Genomic DNA, 22,604 nt, shown 5'->3' with positions numbered 1-22,604 from the left:
TTAAATGTAGTCTCCTTGTAGATTACTGCATTTGGTCCAATGATGTTCCAGTGCGTTGATTCCATGTCAAAAATGAGTTTCCTCCAGGCCTGCAAAATAGTTGTCATTTCTGGCTATCAGTTCTTAAGTTGACATGAATCTTCATCCACCAAGAAAAATTTTCAGTTTTGGGAAGCAATGGAATTCTGACCGAACCTTATTCATAAGGTAGGTGTGGCAACAATTCATACCTTAATTCATGGCAATGGCACATGTGTATGGGCACATGTCAAGAGCCCATCTTGCAGATAGTTTCTTCATTTCTAATTCTTCAGTTAAAATGTGATATACCCTTTCAATTGGTGGCCCTCCACGACCATTATGTGCACTTTTGCAATGATTTCTAGAGTAGTGACACATGTTGCCTGACCACTGTGCGGATCATCATCTAAGGTCTCCCAACCAAATTTAAACTCATTTGTCCACTCTGCATCAGTTGAATATGAAAGAGCAGAGTCCCCCAGAGTATTCTGGAAATTGGCATGAATGTCCTTTGCTTTCATACCTTTCTTTATGAAGTACTTAATCACTGCTCAAATCTAAATTTTTCCATCTTTGCAAATCATTACATGGGAACAACAACAGAGCCATGTCACTGCCACAGCTCTCTTCCAAGAGCACTGATGTGGCATGTGTTTACAGGCAAGAGTCTAATGAATATCACATGAACAACTCATTGCGCTAGCACTGACCTCTCGTGGTGATTCCGAGAACTTTTCAAACCACCATCATACTACTTCCACCTTTCAGCTCAGGGGCTCAGCATTTGTTTGCTGAGTACAGGCTTGGCGACCCCAGGGTTCCTTAGCTGGGGACTGGTAAGAGCTGCCAGTCCCCTGCCACCATGAGCTCTGGGCATGCTTCAGCGACCACCGTGCAGCACAGCGGTGGAACGTTGTGTGTCACAGGGAATGAGGATCTTGGCTTGACCGCCCAGATCATGAGGATGGGAATAAGCCTCTTTAAAAAAAATACCCTCAATGTCAAGGTGTGCTGCATGCTGATGAGATGCATGGCTGTTGAGGTGGAACAGTCGTTAGTAGGCAACGTCTGGGGAACCTGCCGCACCTCAGTTGTATAAGGCTTACTCAGGAATGTGGGCCTCTGTCTGAGTGGAACCTTATTTCCCCAGCTGCTCATGTGACTGAAATGGAACCCTCGAAATCTTCTTCTTCTCCTCCCAATGGGAAGGGTGTACCACCTGGGAGTTCTCACACCCATTCAACAAAAAGACTGAGGGAGGCTAGTCCTGATAATCAACTTGTCAGTAGCGCGGCTCAAGGAGTCATGAATGACAATGTCTTTGTAGTGATCATGAGGAAGGAGGGGACGTTTGGAAAAGTGTCCCCCTTCTATATCCACAAAGGCTTAAAAGGGCTGACTGGTACCCTAAAGTCTATTAAGCAGTTGTGCAATGGTTCCTTACTTGTTGAGACTAACAAGGCTAAGCAGGTGGAACTCCTTAAGAAGTCACAGAAATTGTGTGAGTACGACATCATTGTGAGTTGCATAACTCCCTTAACTCCAGCAAAGGTGTGGTAACCTGCCATGATATTATAGATATAGACGTTGCTGAACTCAAACAGGAATAGGCACCACAGGGGATCATAAATGTGGAACAAAGGACATGCGAGAACAGTGGAGGGACTGAGAAGACTGCTACTTTTATTGTGACCTTCAGTTCTTCAATGCTACCTGAACACATCACGGCAGGTTTCCTCCAACTTAGGGTAGGGTTTGGCCCTATGTACCTAACCCTATGCGATGCTTCAAATGTCAGCATTTTGGCCATACATACAATGCTGAATTACAGAGGCGATGTGACTTGTGGGACGTGTGGAAAGGCAGCCCATGAAGCTGGGACGGACTGTCCATCCCCAGCAGTCTGTATTAGCTGCTATGGAAGCCACCCAGTTTGGAGCTGAGCCTGCCCTGTTTTTGTAGAGGAATGCAAAATTCAGGAAATCAAAGTGACCAAGCGATCCCCTACGCAGAAGCCAAAAAGGACTATCAGGCGATGAAACCCCTGTCTTTGCCACTTCTTATACTTTGTTGGTGCAGAAACCCGTTTCTAAGGATAACGCTTTGACTCAGATGACGTCCAGTGTTCCATTATCTACCTCTAGCATCTGTACTTGCACCTGTACATGCGAGAGTAAAGAGAGAGACATAGCAATCCAGACAGCTACGACAGGAGAGACCAGTAATGTTTCCACAGTGCACAGCCTGAAGGCACCCTAAAAGCAGAGTGCCCCTCAATGCCAAGTTTCTTCAAAGAAAAGTGGCTCTCACCATCCCCTTTCCCCCTCATCCTTGCTGGGAAAGGGAGCAGGGAAAGGATCCCAACATTCGAGTCGAAAGCTGATCTGGGCACCATCAGATGTCATTCTGGCATGTCTGACTGATGATGAGCACATCATGGATTTTGATGCCTCATCACCAGACCTAGTCAGCCCCACCACTCCGCCTCACTCTACAAGCGCCTCACCACCTTGGCACAAAGACAGGGGTAAATCAAGACCACATTGATGTAATGGCAGACCCTTTTGCCTCTGCCTTCAAGAGACTCATTTTAAAGAGACTGACACACCTGTACTTGAAGGCTATCACCTTTATAGAAACGACGACCCTACTGGTGACAGGGCAAAAGGTGGGGTTGCAGTGTTCATAAAGGACACTTTTTACTCGTCACCTGTTCTCTTAACAACAACACTACAAGCGGTTGCTGTTCGGATAGTGGCCCATGTTGACATCACAGTGTGCTCTGTGTACTTACCACCCCATGAGCCTCTTGATAGTGGGGTCCTCACTCATCATCTTGATGGACTACCCATGGCCCTTTCTTCTTTTAGGGGACTTCAATGCACACAGTGCACTATGGAGGGTCTAACACCATGTGCCCCAAGGGTCATGTACTTGAGGATATGCTACACACAACAGATCTTATACTGCTGAACATGGGTCAAGTCACACATTTTAGCATCACTACAGGTTCATCTACAGCCATAGACCCCTCCTTCTGCTCGCCTGCTCTTGGGGACACTGCTCAGTTGGCAGTGGATGATGACCTTCATGGTAGTGACCATTTCCCTATTTGGATCCATCTGCCTGATGGAGCAGATCCTGAAAGAAAGCCACCGAGATGGTTATTCAAGAAGGCTAACTGGATGCTTTACAGGCAGTTAGCTATTTTTGAGCAATGTTATGACATCCAGGACAGGGTGGATCACATTACAGCTGTGATTCAGCCCATCCCAGACTGTGGAAGTGCCTAGGAGGAGACCTGTCCTTTGGTGGAACAATGAGTGTCGTTTTGCAATCAGGCACAGGAGGGCTGCTATGCGCAGATTCAATTGATGCCCTACAGTTGAGAGTCTTGCAAACTTTAGAATGGGGCATACAAAGGCAAGGAGAATAATTTCGGAGAGTAAGCAGAGGTCTTGGCAAGAGTTCCTGAACTCCTTCAATAAGTCCACTTCCGCAAGTAAAGTGTGAGAAGCCATCAGGAGGATCTCAAGGCACAACTCTCAACTGCCAATAGTAGCTGTACGAATACAGGGGTCTCTTGTAACATCAATGAGGGATATAGCTCAGACAATAGCTTATTCATATAAATCCATTACGGCTGATTCCAACCAGGATCCCACCTTCCATCGATATCGGGAGGCCCAGGAAAAGGCTGATCTTGATTTCTGTTCCACCAACATGGAAGAATACGACCACCCTTTCTCTCTGTGGGAGCTGGATTCTGCATTGTCAGTTGCTTGTGATACCACCCCTGGAAACTACCTGATAACCTACAGCATGTTGCAACAGTTGGACCGACGCTCGAAGGAACTCGTCCTCCAGCTCTCAATAAAATTTGGATAACTGGTGACTTTCCCATCTTGTGGAAAGAATCTATTTTAATCCCAATTTTAAAACCAAGAAAGGGTCAGACAGACCCTGGTAGTTATCATAGTATTAGCCTGACAAGCTGTATAGGAAAGACACTGAAGCGTACGGTCAATCAGAGCCTAGTCTGGGTTCTTCAAACCAGGTCCCTACTCAGTCACTCCCAGTGAGGGTTCAGGAGGTATCGCTCCACTCTCAATAACCTAACCCTGCTCGAAGCTGCAATTCAACAAGTTTTCCTTCATAAGCAACACCTTATAGGTATTTTCTTCAATTTGGAAAAGGCCTACAACACTACCTGGAGGCATAATATTTTGCTGCAGCTCCATCAGTGGGGATTCCGTGGATGTCTACCGACCTTCATATGGTCCTTTCTCTTGGACAGATATTTTGGATACAGGGTTGGGAATGCCCTTTCTGACCATTTTAAGCACGAGAATAGTGTCCCTCAAGGGAGTGTTTTAAGTGTCACAGCTTTCGCCATTGCAATCAATAGTATCACAGCCACAGTACTATGTTCCTTGTTTGTGGAAGACTTCTCCATCTTTTGTGCACCCTCCAGCCTCGCCACGGCTACTCGGCAATTGCAACTGACGATCAGGCAGTTGGAGGAATAGTCTTACACCACAGGTTTTAAATTCTCATCAGAGAAAACAGTTTCTGCTGCTTTTAATTGTTGCCACTGTCTGTTTAAAACAGGTGGACACCATTCTCACTTTTAAGGAAAAGTGAAGTATCTGGGTCTTATCTTTGATGAGAAGTTAACATGGTTGCCACACCTTAAAGAACTGAAACTGAGATGTCTCAAGGCCTTAAACATCCTTAAATGTGTCAGTCATAGGTCTTGGGGAGGTGACAGAACACGTCTGCTCCAACTTTATGAGGCTTTTGTGCGCCCCAGCTTGAATACAGATGCCAGATTTATGGGTCAGCAAGGCCTTCATACCTTAAAATGTTGGATGCAGTTCATCACGATGGCATTAGGCTGTTGACAGGGGCCTATCACACGAGCCCTGTTATTAGTTTGTATGCAGGGGCTGGTGAGCCTTCGCTGTATATTCAATGTCTTTTTCTCGTGGTACGCCAAGCTTATGGAGCGTTGTCCATTCCTACATCGCTAGCATCCAGTAATGTTGTTCAACTGCCATCGAAATGGCTGTTTGATCATCAACCACAAGCATCATGGCTATTTGGGATCCGTGCAAGGGAGAGCCTTGAGTTATTACAGGTGGGTGGCATTAAGGTCCTAAGCCAGGGGTGGAGTAGGGCCTCCCCCTGGCTGCTACCAAGGCCCAGATTAATTTTAGAACTGGCTGCTTACAAGAAGCATTGTACCACAGACTATGTTTTAAAAATTAAATTTAATGGAATTTTACATAGCCATCCAGATTTTATTACCGTCTACACGGATGGTTCTAAGCAGGGAGAAGTTTTCGGTTGTTCTGTCGTGTTCCCCAACACTGTCCTCAGGATAGGGCTCCCAGAGCAGTTTTCAGTTTATTCTGCAGAACTTTTTGCTATCCTGAGGCCAGTGGAGCAGATGAGAAGGCATCGTGAGCAAAAACTTATCATCTGCTCTGATTCTCCAAGTGCCCTTCTCGCTGTTGGACAGATGTACCCAGCAGATCAGATGGTGCAACAGGTACAGGATGCCCTCCTCCTCCTGCCCTCTGTTCAGTCCCTCTCTGGGCTGTCACTTCATTTGTGGCCAGGAAGGCCATATTTTGGTGGGAGTCCCAGTGGCTGGAAGTGAGGAACTATAAACTAAGTTCCATCAAGACTTCAGGGCAACCATGGATCACCACCTTCCACTCACGATGGTGTGAAGAAACAGCCCTTACTCAGCTTAGTGTGGGACATTGTCCATTGCCACATGGCTTCCTCTTATGTATAGGGAGGAGCCCCCAGTATGTCAGAGATGCGGGACACAGCTGTCAGTATGACATCTTTCAACTGAGTGTGTTTTATATGACGACCTGAGGGTTTAACTGGATCCCCCACAGCATCTCCCTTCTATTTGAACTGATAATGAGGTGAGTGTTGGTAATGTCTTAAAATTTTGTGTGGTGTCCGGAATTCTTCCCAAAATAATGGGTGTGAGATCTTTATGTGTCACAGAATGGCTGGGTCACGTACGATTTCTAAGTCGTCATCAAGCCATGGATATTTGTCCCTTTTTTAACAGCATCCTTACAGGTATTTTATCCATGATTTTATTTAATTATCCTGACGTGTCTCGCTGGGATTTTATTATGAGCTTTAAGGAACCTCACCTTCTTGGGGTTGCTTTATGTTTCCTGTGGTGGGATCAGACGTAACTTTCCAGTTTATTGATCTTCGTCCATAGATTGTGAAAATCTCCTTTGGTATAACGTTAATGCAAGGGCGCTGATGACCTAACTGTTTAGAACCCTCCACCATAAATCATCATCATCATCCTTCTTTGCTTAGGACTGGTTTACCATCTGAGCTCTTGATATTCATACACTGTTTTTCATTTCCCTAAAGGCCTCTTTAATTAAAATTAAAGCAATAACAGTCCTCAGTCTTTGGACCCAGATTTCAGCACTACTATGAGTGCCTTCATCGGAAGTAAAACACTCAAACTAGCATGTCACACATAAAATAAATATCAAGCGATATTTAATTTTCCTGTAGGTGATATCTATCTTCCCCCTTGTGAAATATGCTTCTAAATTCTTACATTTAGCCATTCCTGCTTAGTAATTTTGCACTTCCTGTCACTCTCATTTTTTAACCTTTGTATTCCCTTTTGCCTTTTCATTTGCTGCATTTTTAAATTTTCTTCTTTCATCAGTTAAATTCAATATCTCTTGTGTTATCCAAGGAGTTCTACTAGGCTCTGTCTTTTTACCTATTTGATCCTCTGCTGACTTCACTATTTCATCCCTTAAAGCTACCCATTCATCTCCTACTCTATTTATTTCCCCTGTCGTAGTCAACCACTGTCTAGTGCTCCCTCCGAAACTCTCAACAACAACTGGTCCTTTCAACTTATCCAGGTCCCACCTCTGTAATTTGCTACCTTTTCCCAATTTTAATCTACAGTTCATAACCAATAAATAGTGATCAGAGTCCACATCTGTCCCTGTAAATGTCTTACAATTTAAAATCTGGTTCCAAAATCTCTGTCTTACCATTATATAATCAATCTGAAACCTTCCAGTGTCTCCAGTCTCTTCCACGTATACGACCTTCTTTTATGATTCTTAAACCAAGTGTTAGCAATGATTAAATTATGTTCTGAGCAAAGGTCCACCAGGCAGCTTTGTCTTTAACTCCTTTCCTCCATTCCATATTCGGTTTTACTGTATTAAATTTTCAATACGTCACTTTGTGTATCATCTTAGCGGTATGCGTGCGACAGCATGCTTACCAATATGTTCCAAAATGCTGCGTATAGGAACACGATTTCCCAATGCTTATACTTCAGGCTCAATTGGTTATAAAAAGGTAGAGTCAAGTGTTTTGGATAGCCTAGAACTAGGGACCATTTGTATATCCAACGGAAGGATTGTGTTAGTGTCACTATCCTACAGTACATGGTCAAAGTATGATCATTACACATTCCTACTGCTTAGGCAAAAGGAGCAAATTGGTTGGTTCTTTTTGCATTTGATGTGGTCTATGTTGGACTTGACGGATGTATGGAAGCACCATTAGTTCATGGCAGTTCTTCAGAAAATAGAAAAGAAAGGGTTTTTTATTATATTTTTGCTATCATCAGTGGACCGAACCCCAGCCACTGATTTCAAGACAACTACACACAGCAAATGGCTGAAATTTTTATGAGGTATGCCTAAGATACCAATCTGTAACTGTTGGAAATTTTCTTGATATCTTTATCCCTTTCCAACGTACAGAGGTTCAATGTTACATACAACAAAATTATTAAATAAATTGATTGATGATGGGTATACCTGTGATAAGCACATGATTTAATTAAACTGAAGGGTATAGCTGTGAATGAATTAATAATGAATGAGTAATGCATTTGCATAAATTCATGGGCAGTTCCTCAGAAAATCTCATTTTTTTCACCATCAGTAGTGGACCAAACCTCAGTCGCAGATTCCCAGATGGCTGTACATTGCAAATGGTTGTAATTTTTACGATATATTCCAAAGAGCGCCCAGCCTTGAAAATTTTCTGTACGTCTTTATCCATTTCTGAGATACAGAGGTTCAAAGTTACCCAACTTGCGCACATTAAATACCCTTATAAAATGCAGTGTCAGGCAAAAACGTAGTTTACGAAACAACACCTCAGAAAAATATGGTGTTACAGTGTGTCAGTTTCATCAGACGGGTTCGGGAACTCCACGTTGTAGTACTGAAGTGCACAAAAATTTTTGTACACATAAAATCTGTTGTGAGGTGTAAAATTAGTTTTGTGTTATTTAAATGTCACATAAGTAAAGTATCAAAATTTTACGGATCCCTGCTGTGGCAAGCATAAGAAGGGAAGCAGCAGAAAAAAGGCAAATATGCTCCTTTTTATTAAAAGACTCTGAAAAGTGGGGTACCAGCTGCATCAGTCTATCATCCTCAGATTCTCTAAAAAATTTTGCGACAATATTGGTATGCAAACATATTCATGTTTTTTTATGCTGACAGAGAAGGTGACAGTGGCAGTGATAAAGAGATGGAGAAGTAATAAATACTGTAAGATAGTAGACAGTGGTTGTGGTAAAGAAAGAGGGAGACAGAGAGGGACAAAGTGGCAGTGGAACAAGTAGACAGTGGGAGAACAGTGCTAGTGACAGCGAGAAGAGACAGCAACGGTGGGAATGAATGAATGAGATGGTAGCAGTAAGAGAGAGTAAGAGAGAGACGGTGACAGTGAGAGGAGGCAGTAGCAGTGGGGCAGTACGAAGCTGACTGTGGCTGTGACACAGGAGACAGCGACAGTTGGAGAGCCACAAAGAGGTAATGACAAAGAGTTGGGCCGAATGAATGAGTCGAGATGAGCGATCTGCAGTGGATGGGCACGAAAGACCTACAGAGACCGACTGGTGGGTGTGAACAAGTTACAGGTAGGGCAGCTTGTGGGAGTGAGAGGTGAAGGGCACATTTGAAAGAATGCGAATATGCTTGCATGGCAGTATGTTGGTGAACATTTTTAAAGATGCTGAGAAAGATAGTATGAGGCAGCTGGTACTCCACTTTTCAGTCAGTCTTTTAATAAAGAGACCAATTTTTGTGCTACAATAGGAGCATTTTTCCACTGGTATACATATGGCTGTTTCTCATCTTTAAAATACAAACTGAAGGATATTTTTAGTTCCATCTAGTCTGTAGACTACATATTTATCTGCTCCAAGTACGTCTTCCCCCTGGAATCCAAGTGCTATTCTTTTAATGAAAAAACCCCAAGTTTTTACTGAGTTTTTAGTTTCAGAAACTGCAATTGAAAACAAAATTCAGAATTTAACAACACAAATGTGTTTTATGTGTAATGTTTGTATATTAAAAAAAAGATAATCTGCTGTAAATTTGGAAAAGATGCAGTTTTATCACTCCCCTGTAAAATTTAGAAAAACCGACTTTTGTTGTTTCCACATTCGCCGATTCAATTGTTGAATGTGTTTTTCTTAACTTTTAAGTTCAGTGGATAAATGAAAGGAAACAGACTAGACATGGTCTCAATGAATGGCATTATTTTTCTTGAATACAATTTCAGGAATGTAACTCTCTCAAAATTTTATGACTATATTTCAGACCAAGCAGAGATATTGATTAACGTTAATTTCTCAGAGAAATGCAATGAATTCATAAAAAACCATAGATATCTAAGCATACAGGTATAAGGTACTTATGTTTTACAATAATGTAATGTGAAATTTTAGCTTCAAGGTATGATGGTCTATGAAATGTGGGAGCTCTGCGTTTTAGACATTCAAGTCCTACATTTCCCTTTAGTATCCAATATAATGCAATTTCATATTCCACTTTTCATTAAAACAATCCAGTAACTGTTTGCAGACAAAGACAACACAGCTTTAGTGCAGGCTAATTTCTTTTTCAGTATGCTTAAATAGGGCATCACTCTACTCACAAGTTACAAACATCTGGAACTACACTTTAATAACCCTTACGTATTTCCACACAAATGTTACAACATACCTTAACACAAATGAAGTGACTAAAGAGACCAATATACCAACTTTCATCAAAATGGAAAATTTATTGATACATAAAATTCATTAGCGATAACAGTAACTTGCACGCTTCTGCTATTGCACACAATCATGCCATCAACAAATGTAAACATGTATTCTGAAAGACACTGACAACATACGACAGCATTATAGCTCTATACTTAATAATATTAACATGCTCTGTGGTTTAGCATTTACATATGGCAACTTTTATGTGACATAAAATTGTTACAACATATTCATAAAATAGATATAAATTTAACAATATACATCCACATGTTAAATGTAACAAGCAACAATCAAAAGTCACTACATGAGCATAACAATGAGGACCTACAATCTTTCATCCTCGAAAGAAGCTTGAAATACACAATGCGAGACTACATCACAAGTCATACATGTGAAACACGGTGACAAAGTATATGAGATTCACTTAACAAGAGAGTAATTATACACTTGGTATCAAATTATTATTTTCACAGAATAATCTACACACAAAATATATATTAGAGATAGTGTGATTTACAGCATACCATATTTTATGAATTTAGATTGCCCAAGCAAATTCCTTCTGTCCTTGCTATACACACTGGTATAGTAATACATTTTATGACTGAAAACCAGACCAAACAAACTTGGATTTAAATAGCAGGTATTTCTTTACAGTTATTAGAAATCAGATATAAATGACATTGTAAAGGGAGGGGGAGGGGTGAGAAGAGGGTAGAGAAATTTCTATTCTGCATATTTCTTCAAGAGTTATGGGGAAGTAATGTGGAGGCAAACCGTTAAAAACTCCTAGAATGACAGCAGGCACCTTCTAATTTATATAAACGGCATAAATTGTACTGCCAATTATATGCTACAGCCAGAATTCCATTTCCACAAAATAAAAGTACAGAAATGTTCTACTAATGAATAAGAAATTCCTGTCCTGTAACACATTCACTGCAAGCGGTTATCGGCAGTAGGAAAGAAGGTCAAAATCTGTTGTTGGTACTGTAGATCAGGTAAATACACACACTGCTGATGCAATCTTATAATGTGACACAAATACACACAGAATTAAAGTGCATTCTGTGGAAAAACTTAAAGAGATGTAGTGCATTTGATGCCAACTTATGTTTCTTTTGTACAAGAAGTGTTGACATTGAGTTCTTCAAAGCTAGGAGCTTTTCTATGAAAGAAGAAATACTTGCAGCATATACAATGATATTTTCAGTGACAGCATAAAACAAATTTCTTTCAATTACTATATAGTTTTGTTGCTTTTTATTGGTGTAACAACTGCCCAACTATATTGTTAAGTCCAGCACTGAAACAATGCCAAATGTCTGTAGATTTATATAGTATTTAAGGATCTCACAAAAAGACATTCCATAAATGTGTCATTTTATGAATGTCTAAAACAGCCTGAAACACAAGCTTTATGTTTGGTGTGAAAAGCTTCTGAATTCTGAGCAGCTGAGAATTAATTTTGTGTCACAGTTCCAACCTGTCATCTACAGTTTACAATATTGTGGATTAACAACACATATCTTGTTAGCAATAGTTCTGAGGAGAGACAGGAAAGTACTTCTGCTCATAAATTTAACAACTACTGAAAATTAGCTCTTGGTGTAGTTGACAATCACTGGAAATCCTGAACAGGACAAAATGTTCACACAAAATTGTTAGCAGTCAAAATAAAGACAGACACAGAATTTTGCATATCAGACAGATAAATCTCACACAACTGAAGCTCAAGTTTGGTAAGCTGATAGCATTTATGCCACTCCTGTCCTATTGGACTGTTGTAAGATAACAACAAATACAGGAACTGATAGATCCACTTACAACATTTAAGCTTCTTTATAGGTTACGGAAATCCTTATTCTTCCATAGAATTTCTAAGAATTCCCCTCCTAATCACTTTTAATCCTCACAACTATGTAACAAAACATAATCATGTTGCAGCACTGATAGTTAAAACGGGTGGAAAATTATTTCCCCAATAATTAAGACTCCATTTCATGGGGCTTTTAGGGATATGGTTAATTAAGATTCAATAGTTCTGCCATGATATTTTCTTGTACACCTAAAAATAATGTGGAGAAATATGCAACCTTCCAGTTCGTTTTATGCACACTACTTTCATTTTACGTATGATGACTTATTTATAAGAGCAAACCGTTAAAAGAAAAAGTTACCGGTGCTGTCATAAGAGACTAGGCAGCAGCATCTCTGATTACAAATCCTTCACACTGCAGCATTTAATGACAGAAAAACTTGCTGAATTGCAATTAGACAATATTATGACAAGTTTATCATTCTCTTTTTTTTACAAATTAAATCTGAGGGGCAAGGTCAGTGCTTTAAAAATTACGGATTACTGAAATAATACATTTATTTTAATTTTATTTATATTAGGTATCTGAAAATAAGGATTTATGTGAGCATTCCAACACATAGGCAAACTCCCAAGTATTTCCCCACAAGCTTTAAGTGACATTCAGGTACCTGAAACATATTTTATTTCTTTAAATGTATGGAATGTTCCACTGTAACTTTTGACTAGAATTAACAATGTGTATAAATACAAGTAAATTAATTTCAGTGTTCTCTGCCTTGGTTCCCCCTTTTTTATCAAGTGACATATACTTCAAAATATACTCACACACACACACACACACACACACACACACACACACACAAATTATGACCACTCTGATAGATGATCTAAGCTGGATTATGCAGCTTTATTTATATGACAGAATGGGTTGATGTGTTATATACTTATGACAATCGGTATAAGTGAAAATTATTTTGATAACCTTCCTTGAACACACATTTGAGAGATATTATTGGTGTAATCTAATAAGAAACTGAAAAAGAGTTCCAAATCGTTATTCGTGAATGTACACTACAAGAAAAGGAAAATACACTGAGAAAATCACTTACTTTCTCAAGAGTGAATGACTTTTCTTAGGATAATTCATATGGTATGATTAATTAGAATGTTTATGTCAATTAGCACGATGTTCATACATATCTGTGACACATAAACCAAGGCAAAATCTGCCACACTTTCATTTGAGAGCTATCAGTGTAGAATTATTAACCATTTTTTTCTCACTGTGTGGTACACGTATTAAAAATTTATTCCATGTCTCTCAAAACCTCCAGGCAATAAGATATTAAATGCTCAGTAAAGAGTAAACAATGTAATTACTTCCAAATGCAAAGCATTCTTCACAATGGTGAAGTTAATACAACTGGTATGTACAGAAGCACAAAAATTCAACCAAGTCAGGCTTATTTTATTGATTAACAAGATGCCCATCACACATCTCAAACATGTTCTGTTGTCTGTAACTTTGTATTAAATCACCAACTTCTTGAAATAGATACAAATTATCATAAGGACAAAAATACTTTTCCAATATTTTGTAGCTGATAAACTGTACACTTTCAACACTTGTGTCCTCACATATGTGCCATCACGAGACCAAACATTTTTCCTATTGTGCAACAGAAATATGGAAATATTCACCAATTATAATATCTGCACAAACAGTCAACATAGTGAATGTGATACAGTTAGGTTTTAAGGTGATAAACAGCAAAGTCAGAAGCAGAAATGGCACATAATATGTGTGTGTGTGTGTGTGTGTGTGTGTGTGTGTGTGAAAGTATACTTAGTTCACTAAGTAAATGGAGAAGAGTCAATAATTACCAATTTCATGACCTCAACCAAATTCTAGCGTATACATCCGTGTGCAAAAGTACAGCTAGAATATTATGTAAAGACACACAATGAATAAAATACAGTAGATTACCGTTACAAATAATGTTGTCTGCAAAACTAGGCCAGCAGCTAGGACAAAGAAGGTAATAATCACAGTGAGCCACAAATTGTTGTTCACCATGCTCAACAAGTCCCAGCCGAACACAGGCACATGAGAGGGACAAATGGGCTGGTTGTATTTCCAAAACTACCCTCTACCTCCCTCCAAACTTCATTCCCTCTCTTCATGGCAAGGTGCTTCAAAGCAGTTTTCAGTGCAATAGGAAAGAGGATTGCTGTGTTCTGTCGGAATGTATCAGTATGAAAAAAAAAAAAAATTAAATTAAAAAAAAAGAAAGAAAAGAAAAGAAATAAGAAACCTGAACTTAACATGAAGTAATGACTTGCATGTGCCTGTTCACTGCTGACAGCTGTCAGCATTTTTTTTACTTACTTATTTATTTATTTAAAAGAAAAAAAAAAAGAGTGTAAGAAGAATGCCACGAGACATCAGTTAAGTGATGAAATACACTTCTTACGTTCCTGTAAGCTCAGATTTCAGGTAAGACAATGAATATGTGCAATCTTCACTTCTATTACAGATTCACGGCTACATAAATCAGGAACATTCAGTTCTACTTTCTCATACAGGAATGTCGGCATCTTACTTAGACAATACAGGCAGCTCTCATATATATACCATCATCACAACCATTTATAAAGCTCCTTCTCACAGTGAATGCAAACGGCTCATTATCGCATAAAATATTTGCAACTATAACAGTTATCTGTCAGATAAGAATAAACATTCTCTCACAATGACTATGGACAAACAACACTTGCATTTATTAAAAGTTTAACTTTTCAATGACATTAAAGACGGCCAGAATTTATATGTAACCACATATACAAATCTGTATAACAACAAATAATATTTCCCATTAAAAATTTGATCAGTTTTTTCTTTAAATATATATGTAAAATCCTTGACATAAAAATAAATGCTCTTCAAATCACGCCTGCACATTTATCACAATTACCATACAATTTAGCATCTCTGACATGCCGAACAAGCTTGTACAACATATATTATACGTCGAGATACACAAACATGAGCTCAACATACTTGTCATACAAATACTATGTAACACTTATGGACATGTAACTAATTACTTTTGCAACTGAAATTTAAAGTACATAACTGTTATATCTTTTATCACAAAACTGGCTATTATATGCAACATCAATGTACAATTGCAACTCAAAACATGACGTTTAACACGTCACTTGTATAATCCCACAATATCTGACAAAGACAGAAAACTCGAGAAATAAAGTGTCCAGCACTTCATAAACTACTGTTACGATAAACTGTCAACATTTACCATTAGGCTATCAGTTACAGCCATATATTCACGCAATATACATAAAAAAAATAATGTGTAACATCTGACACTGTAAAAAGACATTTATATATATACATAGACACACACATGCATACATACAACACCTAATTTCATCAAATCATATTTCCTATAACTAATGTCTTTTGTATGAAATATTAATTACTTCACAAACAAATACTTCAGTAATAAATCTCCTTCTCAACTTCCTCACATAACAAGATACATTCTATGAAAAACAAAACATGCCAAAGTACTAAAGAAAATGTGTCAACAATACAACACGGAGAGATATGGATCATACAAATACGTTTTTCACATTCGTTGCATCTGAACAAAAGTACAGCACTGAACCAATACAGTCAACCAGTGACGTCTTTGCTTTCTAAGAACATTCTCCGAATCAAACACAAACTTTGTGTTTCTTTCACAACAAACTAGGGCATCACATACATCGAGCCCAACAATCAAAAGTATGCATCATACATTTTCCAATAAGGAAGCCACTGCTCAATGAAACATTCTTAGAGATTTTTATAGCTGCACACAGCTTGCAGCCAAAGTACAATTCCAATACACTGGGTATATTTTCAACACCCATTTACAAAAAGCCTGCCTGGTTTGCAGTAGCCATTTATAACAATAATATTTTAGAAATGTGCAGTGGCTGTTCACTTCGCATCATCCTGTTCCATAGGTTCCTCTGATGGCTCACGTGAATGTGGCGGTGACCTGCAACAACAATTTTCTTTGCAATAAGTGCTTTAGGAAATGTACCACAAGCACACATAAGTGCTACATAAAGAAAAATGTTTCCACCTTTCTACATGCAGGGTTATGCACCTAACTTTATTGAACAAAACAACTTTTAACTTTAAAGATACTTGTAATCTATTTTCAAGTTAACATGCAGTAACCAGGGCTTCACAAAAAAGAGAACACAGCATTTTCACAACTTTGTTAATCAGCGAGATGTATACAAATTGGACCTTTGACTTTTTTGGTTTCAGAATAACACAAACAGTCTGTTAACTAATATTGTGGCCAGGTTAACCAGCAGAAAAATGTATTTGACAACAAACTAAAACAAAACATATACGCTCTACATAAATTGAAAGAGTGTCTGTATGTGGAGGGGGAGGAGGGGGAGGGGGGGCGGGGGGAAGGAAAGGACATGGGAGGAATTCTTGATGTCAGCTGCATTTAGACTTTCTGCGGACTTAGCGATGACGCCTCAGAACGAAATGCGTAACCTGCACTCGTGTCTCTTCTTGTGTATTTCACTTCAGAATTCAAAATAAACTACCTAAGGATAAAGGCTCCCTCTATTGGGCTGTGAAAGAACTAAGACGATATCTTTTACCACCTGTGCATAATGCCTACCACGCTCTTACTAAGCAGACTATGTACAAAACAAATTCAGTGATATAGCTCTCTCACAGGTCTGATAATGAATTACAGAGTAAAGATACATTTAATAGAGTTTATTTGTAACAATCCTGGATTTACCACCTGGAAGTTTACATGACTAATCCCTCAACCCAAGTGATACATGATGTACTGCTACTCATCACAGAAACCTGTGTCACTGGGATATGGGACACTTCATCAGATTGTAAGTTGGGCTGAAGTAATTTCTACACTATCACATTCCCTTTGGCACAAAAAATGTTTAGACCTTCATGAATCCTATTGTTCAAGAGCAATTTGCATCTCAGCCTGGAGGCACTATTTTCTATGGAGAGCTGCATAAACCTCACAAGGCATAGCACAATTGAAACTACTGCACTAATATAATGATATGAACCATAATGACTGAGTACACTATGCAGACCAATAACCATTACGTTACTGAAGCTTTGTTCTTCCAGTAGTGTGGTATAGTGTCAAATCAGTTATGATGCTTTTCTTTGACAATACTGTTCTTCATCCTTTCCAGTTAGTCCCACAAACATTTATGCATTAACACATACTTTGGAATCATAAACAATTGTCATTAGCTCCCAAATCTTACTAAATGTAATCAAATGCACTGCTGTGGTATGCTGTAGCCTCTTTGCATGGGCATTCATTCAAACATTATGTTCTAAAAATCATTTCATAAGCTAGAGACTTCAGAGATGGGAAATGAGTTGAGTTATACATTAACAGGCATTCTTCTGTAGAACCACATTGTCTTTGTGTCTGAACTGCTTATCATATATGTTCCTTGAATTTCTTATCACACATGTTTCAGTTCCGTACATGGCTACATTACAAACAGCTTCAGAAAAGACTTCCAAATACTTTAAGTTATATTCCATGTTAAAAATTGTCTTTTCTTCTTAAACACTTTTCTTGCCATTGCCAGTATACATTTCATATCCTCTACTGCAGCCACCATCAGTTATTTGACAAAGCAACACTGTCTTACAGTTTACTTCTGAAACCTCTGCCTTAGCATTACATAATCAATCTTAAATCTTGCAGTGTCCCCTAGCCTTTTCCTAGCCTAGTATACAATCTTTCTTCGTTATTCCCAAACCAAATGTTAGTGATGCTTCAATTATGCCCCATGCTAAATTCTACTAACAACTCCCTCATTCATTCCTTTCCGCTACTGTTTTTCCACTGGTTCCTATCACAATTAAATATTCATCTCCCTTACAATCTGAATAATTTCGATTATCTAAAAATACATATTCTTTCAATGTGGAGCTAGTGAGCATGTAAATTTGTACTACTGTGGAGGATTTGGCTTTGCTTTTATCTTGGCTATGATAATGCATTCACTATGCTATAGTTATGCAGCAGCTTCCCCACATTCCAATATTCTTATTCATTATTAGACCTATTCCTGCTCTAGTCCTATCTGTGCTCTAGTCCTATCTGCTTTTGTATTTATAATCCTATACTCACCTGAACAGAAGTCCTGTTCGTCCCACCACCGAACTTCACCAAAGTCCATTATATCTACCTTCAACCTGTTGATTTCCCTTTTTAAATTTTCTGACCTACATACCTGATTAATGGATTTAACATTCCACACTCTGGCCTGTTGATGTCAGTTTTGATCTTCCTGATGACGCTTTCCTGATTAGTTCCCACCCAGAGATCCGAAAAGCGGATTATTCTGCCTCTGGAATGTTTTACCCGCGACCTCTGGAATGTTTTACCCATGAGGATGCCATCATCATTTAGCCATATAATAGAGCTGCATGCCCTTGGGAAAAATAACAGCTGTAATTTCCCCTCAGTTTCAGTTGTTCACAGTACCAGCACACCAAGGCAGTGTCAGCTGATGTTACAAGGCCAGATCAGTCAAGGTTATTTATATTCTGCGTTGTTGAGACGCAAACCATCCCACTTCGGAAAGGTCTGTGGTTCATAAGGGTGTGTGTGTGTGTGTGTGTGTGTGTGTGTGTGTGTGTGTGTGTGTGTGTTTCGTGGAAGGGGTGTAAAGTGTATGAATGACAAATTTGATTATTGCTAATCTATTAACACTGATAATCATGTGAAGTACTCCTGGATTACTTTAGATGAGAAAAACATGTATTTTAAAAACAACCACTGCTTCTCCTCTTACACTATTCAGACAGGAATCCATAGTCTACATGGAAATTGTTTTTATTTCGTGGTATTGTGTTAGTGAATATCACAATTCATTCTAAATTTTCTCTTGTTTTTAACTGCAAATACTATTAGGGAGAATACATACTGGTGCACAAGTGTAAGAAACCCCAACTCCCTGAAGACATAGAAAAGTGCTACCTCTGACTTTTCTATCCTGAAGGGCATGGATAGAAACAGTTTATCATCAGTCATACCAGTAATACACCAAACCACACATTCCCACTAAATACCTCCCAATATGCCACAGACATAGAAAAAGTTTGGGTCAAACTGAGTAACATGATTTGAAAACTTTCAGGGGATGGATCACCACCACTGATAAAATAACAGCCAGAGATACCTGACCACCAGCTTTTGCCAGGCAGAAGTGACATTTTACCTGAAAGTCTGAATGACAAGCAGTAGTCTCATAGATGCCACTGTAAAAGCAGAATGATTTGTCGACATTTTAAAAACTTCCCGGATATTCTGGAAGTGGAGGAATAAATGAGAATCACCCAGAAGAATAGAGATGAATGATAAACAGTAATATCTTTCGTATGCCACTTGTGAATGGTATAGAAACCAAACACTACTGTCTAATTTCAAGAAAACTTCTTTCAGTGCCCCCACGAGCAGAGAGAAGGGAGACACCATGCAGTTATAGCTTCGGAGCAGCAAAGTATTCCCATTCTTTGCAAGGCAATGTGTGATACTAACTCGGCCATTGCTTGCGACAATTGATATAATCTGAGAACACTGGTGAAAATTGCTGTTCAGGTTCAGAGCCATGCTGTCGAGCTGCTGAAGGGTCATAGAAAATACAAACCTCTAACCTGCCTCTCAAGACAGCAATGCCAGCTGTGGTTGTACTTCCGGCGAGTAGCAAAAAGTCAATCTCACATTTGGTGTACCACCATATAAACCTCTGTGTAAACTTTGCCTACTGACGTGTCATCCAGACCAAATTATCCTCAGGGGGTGTCTCATTATAGGCGGCTTAAATTATGATGTATTTTTTGACTTTTGTTAAGTCATCCACTTCAGATTTGCACTATTATTCCTTAAACAAAATAGCAGCTGATCGATTCTATCATTTTGTGTAGTAAGTGCGAACATGTTTCCAAGATGCTGATCTAGCTCCAGTGGTAAGCACAACAAGAGAGACGTTTTGCATCATAAAGAAGTTTAACATTAAAATTACAAGATGTCAGGCAATGTATTACTTCCTTCCACATAAACTTCACGATGGAACAAGAAAGGGAGGAACTAACAGTGATATCAGAAGTACCCTACTCCACACACTGAAATGACCTGCAAAGGATAAACGTCAATTAGATGTCAATTCAGATGCTCTTTTTGGTTGATAATTGTGGTCTGAATGACTTCATTGTACATGTGTGTCAACGATGCTAATTTTTTTCCCTTTCTCGGGCATAATATCTAATATTTTTAGTCTTAACAGATCTACAAATGTTACGTACACCTTTTTCAAGAGAGAACTTTCTGCTACTCAACTCACATTACCATTTTTAAGTAAAATACATCAAAGTAATGGTATAAAATTGTGTTACAAACTGTGTCATAAGAGTTTTGGCTAGAAGTGTGTGCCACATATGCCGCTGCCCTCAGTATCTGGCTCTCCCTTCCCCACGCCACTACGTACAATGTCTTGACCCAGACACTTGGTATGAGGGAACAGACAGCAGTACTTACTGCAGGCTGTTGGACTGGTGCCGCATCGACAGGCTGGCCATGGCTGACAGTGTCTCCGACTCCTCCGCCTCCTTCTGCGCCGCCTCCATCGCGGACCAGCTGACCGTGTGTGCTGCTCTCTTCAGGCAGGGCCAGTGTGACAGCTGCAAATGAGTTGCATTTCAGTCTTACCCATTTCCACAACCACACATTGTCTTTCCAAGAAATTTTACACAAAAATCTTTCTTTCCTATACAGTTCCCCAACGGGGGCATTATGTCTTCACGTTTTCACAGTGAGACCATGTCTCCGAGCATGCTGCAGGTTGTCAATTGGCACTGACACACCAGTTCTGGTGCAGAATGTTTATAGTAGAAACAATGCTTGAGTAAAATAAAAGTTTTCTGGGTGGAGAGCTGTGCCGTGTAAAATAAAATGGATAAAAATGGCATTTCAACCAGAGCTGCTGCAACCAAAATATCAGTTTTATTCATTTAGTGACAGTTATTTTGCATCATGACAAATTTACACACCAAAAACTTTTATGTGAACTGACAAACCTCAGTAATTAAAGCCAGTGATATTAGATTTAAAAGCAAATGCTTTCAACGAAAATGTTAATTTCTCTAAATATTGTATATTTGAACATTTAAACTATGTGTGACACAATGGATTATGTGTAAAGTGACTGGCAAATCTGAACTTAAAGTAACAGCATCAATTGTAGTGAGTGGTGAAAAACTTAAACAAACATCCAGACATCAGCTTTATAGAACAGCAGGAAATTTTCAGCTTTGGACAGCATCATTTGCTGAACTCAGAAATCCTTACAGTAAGTGATTCTTTCCAATGAAATTGTCATACATCTTGTATACAGATCATTCATCAGAGCCATGCTGAAAGCAGGGAAAATGAAAAAAAGATGAAGGATGTAAGTTGTAGTGGAAAAATTATTAAAGAAGTGGATGCTTTCAAATATCTAGGAAGTAAGCCAGCCAGAAAAGGATACACACAGGAAGAAATTCCAGTGAGGATGGAAAACTCCTCAGAATTTTGTTACAGTGTATCAGATATAACTAGGAGCATACAGCTACACAAATATTCCTCAAACTACTGTACAGTGCGTGACAGAGGGTACCACTAGTCATTTCCTTTCCTGTTCCACTTGCAAACAGAGCGAGGGAAAAATGACTATCTACATGCCTCCGTATGAGTCCTAATTTCTTGTATCTTATCTTTGTGGTCCTTACGCACAATGTATGTTGGCAGCAGTAGAACTGTGTGGCAGTTAGCTTCAAATGTTGTTTCTTTAACTTTTCTCAATAATATTTCTTGAAAAGAATGTTGCCTTTCCTCAAGGGATTCCCATTTGAGTTCCCGAAGCATCTCTGTAACACTTGTGTGTTGTTCAAACCTACCAGTAATACATCTAGTAGCCCGCTTCTAAATTGCTTTAATATCTTCTTTCAATCCGACCTGATACAGATCCCAAATACTCAAGCAGTACTCAAGAATAGGTCACACCTGTGTCCTGTACACGGTCTCCTTTACAGGTGAATCACTCTTTCCTAAAATTCTCCCAATAAACCAAAGTCTACCGTTCCATTTCATATTGCTTTGCAACGTTATGCCCAGATATTTAAAAAGAGTTGACTGTGTCAAGTATGACACTAGTAATACTGTATCCAAGCAAAATAAAATAAGAAATACAGATTTGTTCTTCCTACTCTTCTGCATTAACTTACATTTTTCCACATTTACAGCAAACTACCTTCATCACACCAACTGGAAATTTTGTCTAAGTCATCTTGTATCTTCCTACAGTCACTCAACTTTGATACCTTACTGTACACCACAGCATCAGTAAACAGCAGCAGGTTGCTGCCCACCCTGTCTGCCAAATTATTTATATATACGGAGAGAACAACAGTGGTCCCATCACACTTCCCTGGGACACTCCTGATGATACCCTTGTCTCTGACGAACACTCGTCTTCGAGGACAATATACTGGGTTCTATTACTTAGGAAGTCTTC

General features: G+C 39.1%; 1 protein-coding gene across 4 annotated transcripts in view; it reads right to left on the bottom strand.

Annotated features, from left to right (window-relative positions):
• Positions 1-14,336: 14,336 nt before the first annotated feature.
• The window catches only part of LOC126253406 (histone deacetylase 5), a 662,028-nt gene continuing 653,760 nt past the window's right edge, over positions 14,337-22,604 (bottom strand). For all 4 annotated transcript variants that reach the window (XM_049954707.1, XM_049954708.1, XM_049954709.1 and 1 more), the window contains 2 exons: positions 20,591-20,733; positions 14,337-16,015 (listed from right to left, as the gene is read on the bottom strand). In XM_049954707.1, coding sequence (XP_049810664.1) covers positions 15,955-16,015; positions 20,591-20,733 — 204 coding nt within the window. In that variant the 3' untranslated portion in view covers positions 14,337-15,954. The remainder of the gene's footprint in view (positions 16,016-20,590; positions 20,734-22,604) is intronic.

The sequence above is a fragment of the Schistocerca nitens genome, chromosome 4, assembly GCF_023898315.1.
Source record: "Schistocerca nitens isolate TAMUIC-IGC-003100 chromosome 4, iqSchNite1.1, whole genome shotgun sequence".
Classification (NCBI taxonomy): domain Eukaryota; kingdom Metazoa; phylum Arthropoda; class Insecta; order Orthoptera; family Acrididae; genus Schistocerca; species Schistocerca nitens.
This window is presented reverse-complemented; position numbering and strand designations above follow the sequence as displayed.